The following is a 13,670-nucleotide window of genomic DNA, read 5'->3' as shown; positions in this document are numbered from 1 at the left end:
TATTTACTGGCTTTAGAACCCTTGCCTGTGATACGGATGATCTGAGAATTAGTTTCCAGGTCTGGCCCAGAGGCTTATGATTATGGGCTAACACTTATGTTGAAAGGGTAAATGATTCACACCTTTGTGATGCTATGTTTATTGGAACTGAGCCCAGAGAGCTCTTTTTAGTTACTCCTGATCAGTTCACCAAAGTCGCTGTATCTGTAGCCTGATTCAGACAGCAGAGTCTGGTATTGAAAAAAAGCAGTTAGAATTAGACATATACCTCATTGGGATTATAGATAAAAAGAAGCCAGAATGTTATAGAAGCTCCTTTTGTAATTGCAAAGAATTGGAAGCAAAACAGATGTTTTTGTTTGGGGAATGACCAATTAAATGTAATAGAATATGACTATGTTAGAAGAGATGAATATGATGAATACAGAGAGAAGCATAGGAATATTTTATGTGAACTGATAGAAAGTGAAATAAATAAAACCAGGAAAATAATATACACAATCGAAATGGGAATAACTAAACGACCCCAGAGAAGGAATAGCAAAAAGATACCCCACAACACATTTTGCAGGGATGGGAGACTGAGTATGGAATAACGTGCATGTAATGTGAAACTGTGACTATTTTGGTTAGTTTTGCTAGTTATTTTCTCATAAGAAGTGACATTAGGAAGTGGAGAGGGGAGGGAATCCATTGGAGAAATGTGTGTGATATAAAGCAAGACAACAAAAATGTAATTAGGGGAAAAAAAAGAAGTCTTCTGAGATTAACATGAGGATTTACTTCCTTGTACCAAAAAAAGATCAGCTGGAGGAGATATAAGGAGGGGCAGCTTTCCAGATCACCATGTTATACCAAGGATGGCCATGTGTTAGGGTTCTCATGGCTCAACATTTCATATTCACTCGCACAAATTTTCATCAACATTAGGACATGTTGAACCTAGGTTTTAGATTCATCCAAATGGGGGAAAAAACAGGGAGTTCTAATTTTGGCAAGGGGTTCCCATCACCATCTAGGATATTAACTTGTCTGGGTGAACATATGGGATTTGACAAACAAAAGCTGTTGGGAGGGATATGCTCCTGGGCTGAATGGAAAACACTTTAAATGAAATCATCACAAATATTTATTATGTGAGTCTCTGACAGAAGAGTATGGGCCAGTTAATACTCTGGTTCCTTAAATGATTTCTCAGTGGACTTCCATTGTTCTGAAATGAAAACAGTAGGGGTTTCAGCTTGAGGTCATTTGTAACCGGGGGCCCCCACCTTGGATTTTCTCGATTATGGACAGGAAGAGAGACAATCACCTGTTTTTCTTTTTCTGTCTTGGGTCCTAATAGTCCCACGGAAAGGCTTCCCCTGTTAATTTGTTTTCGTTGACCTTTAATATATTTTAGAGAGAATTGGAAGGAAATACCAAAATAGTAAAATAGTCTTGCAGAACTCAACAGAGACTCAAAGTTTCCTCAGGGAATAAGGGGGCAATACAGTTCAGCAGCTGAATTTTATGGGGTGTGTGTATATATGTATGTATGTGACTTCCCCAAAGATGCTTTCTCTGAGGTTCTCTAAAGAAAAGCTGCAATTGTGTTAGGAGCTCAGTAAAGCCCACATAACTATTTTTAAAGGCATCTTCCTCTTATTTGGGTGATGGATGCTATCAGAGACTGCCTGTTAGGCACGTTACCCACACGTGGTATTGTGTGACTCCATTCAGAAAGTCCATTTGCTTGTTGCTTTTGAATTCTTTTTTTCCTTTTGTACAAAAGTTTGGTCTGCTTCTCAAATGCAGATTTAGGAGATTGTCAAGTTCAGTCAAGTCATTTAATAAGTGCTTATTTTGCATTTAATATGGATGGAGACAAATTTCTGTGCTCTTGAATTGCGTAGGAAGCTATAGCCATGTTGCACCAAAAAAACAAAAACAAAAACAAAAAAAAAACAAAAACACAAACACCTCCCCTTTTTTCCTAAGCACTAAAATGATAGTTAACCTATGATAAAACATGCTTCCTGCCTATTGGCAAAGAAGTGATAGACTGTAGGTGCAGAATGAGACAAATTTTCAGACAGTCACTAAAAGTGTTGACATGTTTCTTAATTATACCTATTTGTTGGAAAAGGTAGGGTTTGCAAGGGTCCTCAAACTTTTTAAATAGGGGGCCAGTTCACTGTCCCTCAGACTGTTGGAGGGCCGGACTATAGTAAAAACAAAAACTTTTTTGTTTTTGTTTTGTGGACCTTTAAATAAAGAAACTTCATAGCCCTGGGTAAGGGTGAATAATCGTCCTCAGCTGCCGCATCTGGGTAGTTTGAGGACCCCTGGTTTAGGGGGTGGGAGATTAGGAAGGTGTTGTGAGTTAGTAATAGTGATACCAAAAAGAAGAAGAAAAATGTCAATGAAACATTTAAAAACATTTAGAAGTGAGCATCAGGCAGCTGAAAAGGGAATATTACCAGCAGCTGTTTTGCTATTGTCTTGTTAAAATTAATACATATTTAAAAACTAACTACATACTAGAACTCCATGGTTTTTATCCATTCCCTTTTCTGTTCTTTATGTATTGATAAAGATTTGAAATATTTATAATGCATTTTTAAAAATAATTTTATTTTTCTCCCATTACATGTAAAAACGATTTTTAACACTTAAAAAAAGTTTTGAGTTTCCAATTTTGTTCTTTCTTCTTTCCCCTCCCCCTTCCCTGAGACAGTAAGCAATTTGTCTTGTTTATATATATATATATATATGCAGTCATATAAAACATCCATATAAATCATTATAGTAGAAAATTTGAATCCAAAAAAATTAATATGCTTCCCTCTCTTAACCCTTGGCAATTTGATGAGGTTTATGTACCCTTTTAAGAAAAATGTTTTTAAGTATACAAAATAAAATACATAGGACTACAAAGGAAACAATTATATTGAAATAGTTATTTAAAAAAAATACAAGTTCACACATCCCTTCCTCCCCGCCCAAAGTTGAGAGCCCTCCTGATCATTATGTGAATTTAGTAGAATCCATTTTTACTTCATTACCTTGTATTAACTTCTTCTCTTTGGTTTTGCTTTATTTCATTCTTTTTAAAGGATAGTGTTGAGTTTAGAAACATTTGCAGTCACATGGCCCTACAGCCAGAGGGACACAGCTTTGACCAAGATTTGAACGCAGCCTTCCAATGCCTGAAGACCATCATCAAGAAGCTGATCCATTCATTACTGAGCCTCCCCCCGGACCCCAGTGCCATGGCCAACATTGCTCTGAGGCAGATTCTCCGCAATCTTCTGGATCGCAAGCCATAACCCTCCCTGACTGTCCAGCCTTAAGCTTTAACCAAGTAGATATTGTATGTAAGTCTTGATAACAAACTGAACCCGGAGCATCCTTACATCTGGGAGAATTGAGGGCTGTCATCCAGATCTCTCATAATTCTATCCCCATTTACAACAATCAGTAGCAGGTAGTTAGGATTTTCGGGGATTTTGCCATTTTTCTGGCTTGTTATGAATAGGAATATAGTCTACTTTGGATATATGATTGGATAAGTGCATTAAGTTCTACATCAGATATTCTTTTTGACCTGTTACATATTTTTTCCATTAGAGGTCTTCTTGTTTAATTAGGGCTATTTTGTGTCTAAAGTTTTATTATTAATAAAAATCTGAGCCATAAATGTGATATTTATAATCAATATATGTTTTCTGTTGCTGTGTATAAAAGAGAGAGTGTCAATTTATTTCATTTCCTAGTAAAGGAATAATCTTTAGAAATTTGAAGACTTTGTGTTAATACTTCTGATTCTTGTTCCTGGTTTAGCGTCTTTACTGTTTGACAATTACTAAATAGCTTACAAGTTTTTTTGCTTTAAGTACCTTGGTTGGAAATTGGAAATGATAATAATCCCATTTAAGGTACTTGGAATAAAAGATGCTAAATAAAATATAAGTATTGTGTCATTATGGCCTGAGATGAAAATTTCCAGCTTTCTTTTAAAATTGTTTTTATACATCCCAGTTAAAAGTAGGAAATTTTGTGATAAAAGAGGGAGAAGTGGATGTAGAGGCCAGCCTCCCGCAAACATTTCCAACTGACAAGAGAGGAAAAGTGTCTTTTGGATTTTTAGTAGCTCACATAGGCACATAGCTAGTTTTTCCCTAGGTTTCCAGCATTTTCATGCAGACTGTGCCTAGAACAGAGGTCAGTTAAACTTCTGACATTCCTATACCACTTAATAGAAACAGTATAAGATTTATGAGACAGGAATAAAATTTATGAGTGTAACATTTCCTAAAAAATTGGGAAATTGTATTTGGAGGGTTGGGAGTGGGGAAAATGCTGCACATTCTCATTAATAAGAAACAATCAGGATCTTAGATTTTATATTGATTTTTGGTTCTGGGAGCATAGACAGGTCATTTAAACTACAGCAGGTCTATCTACCACTCAGAAATGTTTTCAGGATTCCTCTCTCCTCACAATGATCTTAGATAGGCAATCCTGGTCTACACTTTTTTCTCCTTACAGATAATCACACATCTGCCTTAAAGAATATTTATGTTAAACTAAATTCTAAGAGAAAGATAGAGACAAAACAAAATATAGAAATGGAGCAGAAAGAAAAGACCAAAGGGAAGGAATTTCTTGATAACTTCTTGAGATATATTCCCCCCCCCCCCACCTCTAATACTCAGAGACTAGATCAGTTGATCCACATTTGTTAAGAACACCCTTATGCTAAAAATTGAGAATACAAAGAAAAGCAAAAGGAGTCCCTTCCCTCTTGGAGCTTACATTTTAATGGAGGAGAGAATATAAAAATGAGTATATACAAGCTACATCTAGTGTAAATGGGAAGTAACATTCTTGGAGAAAATAGCTTGTGTTTCATAGGTAGTTGGGGTCTGGTGCATTTTTTTTCCCCTTACATGCATTTTTCAATTTATTTAGTATTTTGATTTTTCAGAAAAGTATATCCAATTGAGTGGAAAAATGATTATGTTCTCAATTCTGAAGCTTTACCTCCTTCATTTAAAAATCCAGTTACACAAACATATGTTAAAATGAATGGTCACAAAACAGAAGGGGGTATTAAAATATTTTTGACAAAGTCAGATGTCTGCTGGAAATGTATAGATGCTTTCACTCTTGAATTATTCAAGGAATTATTTTAAGTGAAAATGAGATGCAAAGTAAACCTTCAGTCTCCACATTTTTGGGGTGATGAGATTGAATGATGGCTTAAGGGACAGTGTGCTGGATGTGTACTGCTCATACTTCAAGGGATCTCTATTAACAATCTATTTTCAAGTGAGCTAAAACTGGACTTTCCTCAATATGGCCAGTTTGCCTCCTTTCTCCCTCTGTTCCCTTATCCTCATTGTTCCAAAGGCAATATGGCCCAGTGTACAAACCTTTAGATTTGGAACCAGAAAACCCATGTCTTTGAGCCTCAGTTTTCCCAACTCTAAAATGAAAGGATTGCAGTTTGTGTGCTCTGAGATTCTTTCTGGTCATCTTATGAGGCTTCCTGCCTTCATTCCCTTCTCCCCAGTCCAGCAGACCACATCAAGAAGTTTTAAATGGAAAAACAAACAAAATAACTTTAAAGGAAGTCAAATGTCAAAGTTTTGTAGTTGTTGGCTGTCCTTGTCTATATTCAAAGAGGACTTTAGCCACGGCAATGCTGGTGACTTCTTTTAGAATTTAGAGAATAATGAAGGCAGAGGGAATGTCTTTGATTCAACATTCACAGTCAGTGAGAATCATAGACTTAGAGAGCTAGGACTCAGGTATCCACATTCACTTTCTCAATTTTCATATGGGGAAACTGAGGCTCATGAGAGTTCAATAGTTTTTACAAAGTCACAGTGGGGTTCAATCATAAGCATTTAGGTACTTGCTATGCTGGGAAGATCAAAAATTCTTTCATGGACGAAGATAGTACCTAAAGGGGTTCTTGGAAAAAACAATAACTGAGCATTCTAAGGGTGATGGAAGGTGTGGTCCAGGTATGGGGAACTGCCAGTGCAAATGCAAAGAGGTGGGAGATGGAGTGCTGGGCTGAGAGGAAAAGAAAAAAAAAGGTCATTTTAGCTGAACCACAAAGTGCATGCATAATAGTAATATTTAAGGTAATATTTAGTAATGCTGCACCAGGCCAAATAGAGGAATTTCTAGTTGATCATAGAGATAATAGGGAATCATTGTTGTCTCTTGAGGAGGGGGGTGACAGGGTTACCTGTACTTTGGGAAAATCACTTTCTTCAATTCTGAACAATGAGTCCTATCAGAGATCAGACTTTTTAAAAACATTTTTTAAGAATATAAAAATGAAAAATGAAGATATAGATAAATAGGTCAAGTCCCTGGGATGTCTTTTTCTCCATAGGATAGTATTGGGTTTTTCCTCTGGCTTTTCCTTTTCTTTCTCTCCCCTTCCTGTCTCTTTTCCTCTTCTAGCATGGGGCCTGAAATTAGGAAGGTCTGAGTTCAAATCCAGTTTCAGATACTTATCCTAGCTGTGTCTCTCCGGAAAAATCACAACAGTTTCCACATCTGTAAAATGGGGATAATAATAATCACCTACCTCCCAAGGTTGAGAGGATCAAATGAGTAATTTAATAAGCTGCTTAATACAGAGCCTGCTACATTGTAGGCACTTAACAAATGCTTCTTTCCTTTAAGTTTTCCACTGGAAAAAAAAAATCCCCTGAATCCTTGAATTAGGGAGATGTCCTGTTTTACTTTGTTGAAAACTTTGGGAGCTTTCAAATTAACTTGTTTATTAGTCTTTTATCAAGTTAATTTACATTGAAATGGACTTTTCCTGTTAGACTTGGAATGACATGGTTATTGACTAGCTCTTCAAACTTTTTTCCCACCACAATAAAATAATTCATTTTCCCAATACAATAAAATAATTCATTGCATAAACATCTATTAAGTGCCGACTACAAACCAGGTTGTGTGCTAAAGGCTGGGGATATAAATACCAAGAAATTAGGAAATCATTATTAAATGTTGAAAATACAGCGAAAGGTGAACTCAAGTCTCTGTCCTTGTCAAGTAGTTTACATTTGAATGGAGGGGGTGATGTGCAGATAGCTACATATATACAGAGTAGAGAAAGATACAGTGTTTTAGCAGACTGATGCTTTATGTCATCTGCCTTAATGTATGGGGTAGTGAGAAAACATTTTTGAAGTGAAAAGACCTGAATTTATTCACTCTCTACCACGACTTATGTGTGTGATCTTTTTGTGGATTTCTTTCCTTTTCTATAATAGAAAGGAATTAAACTATAGATTTCTACAATAAAAGGCCCCTTTCTGTCCCTAAAATTTTTTATTTTCTCCTAATTTTTTATTAATTAAATTTTACTTTTATTGCAATAATTTAAAATTATTTCTATATTTTATTCAAATTCATTTACATATAGATTCCTAACCCTTCCTGTCCCCCCTAAACCATATCTTATGAGAAAGAATAAAAAAAAGGGAGGGGGAGAAGCAGTTTGACAAAATCAAACACCACATTAATCAATCAAAATAGTATATTCATTGTTCCACCTACATTATCCTCCACTTCTGCCAAGAATGGAGAGCAGTACACACTTGCCTTTCTCCTTTGGGGCCATAAATTCAGTTCTGGCTTTTGTTTCTGCTTTTTTCATTTATGCTGCTATAGTCATTAATATAGTATCTTCTTGATGTTGCTTACTTCCCTCTGCATCGTCACATTGGAGACTTCCCATGCTTCCCACTTCTTACATGACATTCTGGATTTGATATCAGGTAAACCTGAGTTTACTTTTTTTTTTTTTTTTTTTTTTGCAGAGGCAATTGGGATTAAATGACTTGCCCAGGGTCACACAACCAGGAAGGGTTAACTGTCACACCTGATTTGAATTCAGGTCCTTCTGACTTCAGAGCTGGTGCTCTATCCACTGATAGTTTATCCACTGAGTTTAAATTTTGTTTCAGGTGCCAGCTATGGGGCTCACATCAAGTAACTCCCAAGTCTCAGTCTCTCTTGCTGGAGACTATTGCTGGAAGCTACTAGTAGTAATGACGGCAGAGCAATGCAATGTAAAGAATACCAGCTCTGAGGGCAAAGGCCCAACTTCAAATCCTGGCTCTGACTCTTGACAACTGTGATTGAGCAGATCACAAACTCTCCTAAAATATTCTTGTTTTATTTCCTCAAGAGTGTTAGACATACATTATTAATCAGAGAAATGCAAATTAAGACAACTCTGAGATACCACTACACACCTGTCAGATTGGCTAAAGATGACAGGAAAAAATAATGATGATTGTTGGAGGGGATGTGGGAAAACTGGGACATTGATGCATTGTTGGTGGAGTTGTGAATGAATCCAACCATTTTGGAGAGTAGTTTGGAACTATGCTCAAAAAGTTATCAAACTGTGCATACCCTTTGATCCAGCAGTGTTACTACTGGGCTTATATCCCAAAGAGATTATAAAGAAGGGAAAGGGACCTGTATGTGCACCAATGTTTGTGGCAGCCCTTTTTGTAGTGGCTAAAAACTGGAAACTGAATGGATGTCCATCAGTTGGAGAATGGCTGAATAAATTGTGGTATATGAATATATGGAATATTACTGTTCTGTAAGAAATGACCAACAGGATGATTTCAGAAAGGCCTGGAGAGACTTACACGAACTGATGCTGAGTGAAATGAGCAGGACCAGGAGATCATTATATACTTCAACAACAATACTATATGATGACCAGTTCTGATGGACCAGGCCATCCTCAGCAACGAGATCAACCAAATCATTTCCAATGGAGCAGTAATGAACTGAACCAGCTATGCCCAGAGAAAGAACTCTGGGAGATGACTAAAAACCATTACATTGAATTCCCAATCCCTATATTTATGCCCACCTGCATTTTTGATTTCCTTCACAAGCTAACTGTACAATATTTCAGAGTCTGATTCTTTTTGTACAGCAAAATAACGTTTTGGTCAGGTATACTTATTGTGTATCTAGTTTATATTTTAATATATTTAACATCTACTGGTCATCCTGCCATCTAGGGGAGGGGGTGGTGGGGTAAGAGGTGAAAAATTGGAACAAGAGGTTTGGCAATTGTTAATGCTGTAAAGTTACCCATGCATATATCCTGTAAATAAAAGGCTATTAAATAAAAAAAAAGTGTTAGACATAAGAGTGAGGCTTAGATTTGCCTTTGCAGACTTTCTCACCCTGCCCCAACTGCTATCCCATCCTAGAACTCACTCAGCACCTGATCAATATATCAGAATGAGCCCTTCCCCCCAAGTCCCTTTTTTCCATTGGTGAGTTCTTGCCAAGAGCTCCATTTTGCTCTTTTTCTGACTCTGGATTTCAACACCATTCCATTATATAAATGCCTTCCTCTTTGCTCTGAGCTTCTTTTTATTTATTGTTTTTTTCCATTAGATTGGAAGCCTCTTGACAAGAATTATCTTGTTTTTTGTATTTGTATCCGCATAGTTTAGCATAGCACAGTAAGCATTTAATAAACACTGTTTGTTTGTTTGTTTTTTTACTTTGCCTTAGATACTTACTAGTTGTATGATCCTGGGCATATTGTGTAACTTTTTTAAGACTCAGTTTTATTTTCTGTAAAATGTATGTAATAATATTTATTTCACAAAATAGTTGTGATAACTGAGATAACGTAATGGGTCTTGCATGTCTTAAAGTGCAATAGATGATCTCTAAGAATTTGATGAGTCTATGAACTGCTTCCAAATCATTCTTTGGGGGGAAGGGAGATGAACTAGCCCTAGATAAAAATGTTGAAAGAAATACCTTTTTCCTTCCCTTTCCTCTCCCCTTCTTCTCTTGGTCCCTCCTTCCTCCCTTTTTTGTATTGTGACTACATTAATGATCATTAGTTTCATTATGGTATACCTTTTTTTTTTTTTTTTAACTTTTCCAAATCTTAAACGCTTTTAATTCGTCCTTCAGTATTTTAGACTTTTTGTTCTCTGTTAATACAGTGTGAGATGATCTAATTCTTTTTTTTTTTAAGAATTATATTCTTTTAATCTAGTTCAACTAAATATAGTCTTCCTTGTAGATACTCACAGATTTATATTACTTTCTCATTCAGCTTTCTAGCTGGTAATCCCTAGAAGATGATGACAATATTTTTGATGTAGTTGAAATTGTTCTTCAACTTAAATTAAATTTAAATTGTCTCTGTAGTGCTTCAATGACACTTTATCATGGGATTTCATAATTCTTGCAGTAGCCCCAGGAACATTTCTAGGTCCCCTAATCAAGCACATAGTTCACTAGTTCTCCCTTAGCTTAGTAGCTGAATTTTCCATAAAAAGCTTCAGGCAATCTCGTTATTTAGCAGTATTGCGGCCTTTAAAACAAATGGAGATGTTGATTATGTTCATTATCTTCCTTACCACCCTGAATTTTGCTACAAAATGTAACAGCATCTCAGGCCAAGAATATTCACAGTCCTAAGTTACTCCTAGCAAGCCTGATCATTTAGGGAGATGCATGCCCATAGGCTGAGTCAGAGAAGCTGTGCACCTGTGACCTCAAGGCCACATCTGCCAACTCCAGCCATTCACTGACCATATAACAAAAAAAAAAGACTGGCTGGAAAATTTTGTAACTGATCTATTACTTCCAGTTATCTTGTTAACTGAATCCTATCATTTTTTTTAACTGATGAAAATGGAATTTTAAATAAATTAAGGCAACTGAGGAAGAATCAACAAAATCCAGTTGCTTCAGAGGTACAGAGATTCCTGATTTTAATCAGAGGATTACTATTAATGGGTGGTTCCTAAGATATGTTTTGTTATCTCCTTTAAATTTATGGTGACCATGTTTTCCAAATCCAAACCAAGGCACGTATTTAAGAAAGGATATTCCTTTCATAAAGAAAATATACTTTTTTGGTCTTGAAATCTTCTTTCCCTAGAAAATCTGGAATATATCATCACCATATTTCTACTCTCCCCTTCTCTGTCATATTTCCATCAGGCTATCTATTGAATTGCTATAAGCATCACGTACTGCTGAATGGAACAGAAGGATTTCTGGAGGTGATTTTGGGGGTATCCTAGCAAAGAATATTAGTATGATTCCCTGAGTGGAACAGAAGGAATTCTGGAGATGATGATTCCCTGGGATTGTTCATGTTGATCAACTGGTACAGTTCATGATGAACAGTTGATCAATTATCATAGAATTATCCATGCTTCAAAAGCATATACCATTGCCATGGGAACACTTATTAAAAAGAATGAATTTTTGTGAGAATAAGCAACATGAGATCATTGGATGTATTGTTCATTTTCCCAAACAGTTCACTTGTCTTCTATATACTTCTGGAATGGGTTTATTGTAAAGAATAAAGCTTGCCAAATAGATAAAGCACCACTTTTGCTAAGCAGTTGACTCACAAATGTAAATATTCAGAGATGTCATCTTAGAATAAATCTCATTCATGATCAACTGGAATAAATTAATCAGAGAACATAAATTCTTACAATATGCCGGAAACACTGCCCAGCTTTAGTGATACAAAGAAAATGTGAAAATAGTCCCTGTCCCCAGTAGGCTTCTTGTTGGTCTTGCTGCTACTGTTGGCCAACCTCCGAAATCAGACCAACAGCAATGGTACCTGGAAGGAGCTAAGCTACTAGGTTTTGACTTGCCTGGTATTTTGAGGACTCAGGGTCATTTCAGCCATTTTTTTGCCCTCCTGCTATTCAGTTCTCCCCACTCTCCCTCTTTTTCTGAGAAAGTGATATCACTGTTGTCACCTTTGGGAAAGATATTTTAACAAACACTACAAAAGGCTACAGAAATAAAAATCACCTTCTTTTTCCTGGAATCAGTGTCTCTCTTCATGCAGCCCAAGATTCCATTTTTTGGGTGCTATATCACACTGATGACTTCTATTGAGATTGCAATTCACCCAAATTCTCAGGGCTTTTTCAGACCAACTATGACCAGTTATGACTTCTGGCTTCTGTGGGAAACAGATTGGGAAAGAGAGGACTTGAGTTGCATTGAAGAGATTTGTTGGAATAGGTTCCAATTCAATTTGCTAAGACTTTTCCCTCTTTTCATTTAAATTTTCTTTTAATTGTGAATTTAGCATCTGTGAAAAAATATGAACATTTCATTATATAAAAAAGAACAAAAATGGGATTGTATTTGAAACTATGAACTTCTTCATATATTTATCATAGCAGTCATAAACCAGCTCTGCTTATGTCCCCTCATCACCTTTTTTGTTCTTTTTCTTTTTAAAGAAAAATTATTTTCAATTACATGAAAAACAAATCTTAACATTTATTTTCTAAAATTTTGAGTTTGAAATTTTTTTCCTGTCTCCTTTCTTTAAAAATATTTTCACATTTAAGGATTCTGATAAAGTCTCATTTTTAAAATATATAAAATATAAAGAAAATATATAAAGAATATATAAAATATATAAAAATATATAAAGAAATTTATAAGAATTCAAGCCACTTTCCAATTGATAAATGGTCAAAGGATATGAACAGACAATTCTCAGATGAAGAAATTGATACCATTTCTAGTCCTTATAAAAGGGTACTTTAAATCAATATTGATCAGAGAAATGCAAATTAAGACAACTCTGAGATACCACTACACACCTCTTAGATTGGCTAATATGACAAGAAAAGATAAATGACAGATGTTGGAGGGGATGTGGGAAAACAGGGACACTAATACAGTGTTGGAGTTGTGAACTGATTCAACCATTCTGGAGAGCAGTTTGGAATTCTGTTCAAAGGGCTATCAAACTGTGCATATCCTTTGACCCAGCAGTGTTTCTATTGGGTCTGTATCCCACAGAGATTTTAAAGGATGGAATGGGACCCACATGTGAACGAATGTTTGTGGCAGCCCTCTTTGTAGTGGCCAGAAACTGGAAACTGAGTGGATGCCCCTAAATTGTAGAATGACTGAATAAATTGTGGTATATGAATATTATGGAATATTATTGTTCTGAAGAAATGACCCAACAGGATGATTTCAGAAAGGCCTGGAGAGACTTAGAACTGATGCTGAGTGAAATGAGCAGGACCAGGAGATCATTATACACAGGCAACATCAATATTATACAATGATCAATTCTGACGGATGTGGCCCTCTTCAACAGTGAGATGATTCAAACCAGTTCCAATGATCTTATGATGAAGAGAGCCACCTACACCCAGAGAGAGGATTGTGGGAACTGAGTGTGGAACAGAACATTCTCCCTCTTTTTTGTTGTTGTTTACTTGCATTTAGTTTTCTTTTCCATGATTCTTTTTTTTATTTGATTTTTCTTGTGCAACAAGACAGTTGTATAGATATATTCACACATAATATATTCACACATATTGGATTTAACATATATTTTAATATGTATAACATTTATTGGATTGCCTGCCATCTAGGGGAAGGGGTAGGGTTAAGGAGGGGGAAATTTGGAACACAAGGCTATGCAAGGATCAGTGTTTAAAAATTATCCATGCATATGTTTTGAAAATAAAAAGCTTTAATAAAAACAAAGAAAAAAACCAAGTTAGAATTCCTGTTAACTAATGAGAACAATATTGGGCTTTATCCCCAGCCAGTATAGACTTAAGGAATTA

The 13,670-nt window shown here is 35.9% G+C and overlaps 1 protein-coding gene across 1 annotated transcript in view; it reads left to right on the top strand.

The window, feature by feature from the left end:
- DLEU7 (deleted in lymphocytic leukemia 7) overlaps positions 1 to 4,363 on the top strand; it is a 76,810-nt gene extending 72,447 nt beyond the window's left edge. Inside the window, exon 3 of the mRNA XM_003764567.4 lies at positions 3,099 to 4,363. Coding sequence (XP_003764615.1) covers positions 3,099 to 3,311 — 213 coding nt within the window. The 3' untranslated portion in view covers positions 3,312 to 4,363. The remainder of the gene's footprint in view (positions 1 to 3,098) is intronic.
- Positions 4,364 to 13,670: the final 9,307 nt, after the last annotated feature.

The sequence above is a fragment of the Sarcophilus harrisii genome, chromosome 3, assembly GCF_902635505.1.
Source record: "Sarcophilus harrisii chromosome 3, mSarHar1.11, whole genome shotgun sequence".
Taxonomy (NCBI): domain Eukaryota; kingdom Metazoa; phylum Chordata; class Mammalia; order Dasyuromorphia; family Dasyuridae; genus Sarcophilus; species Sarcophilus harrisii.
This window is presented reverse-complemented; position numbering and strand designations above follow the sequence as displayed.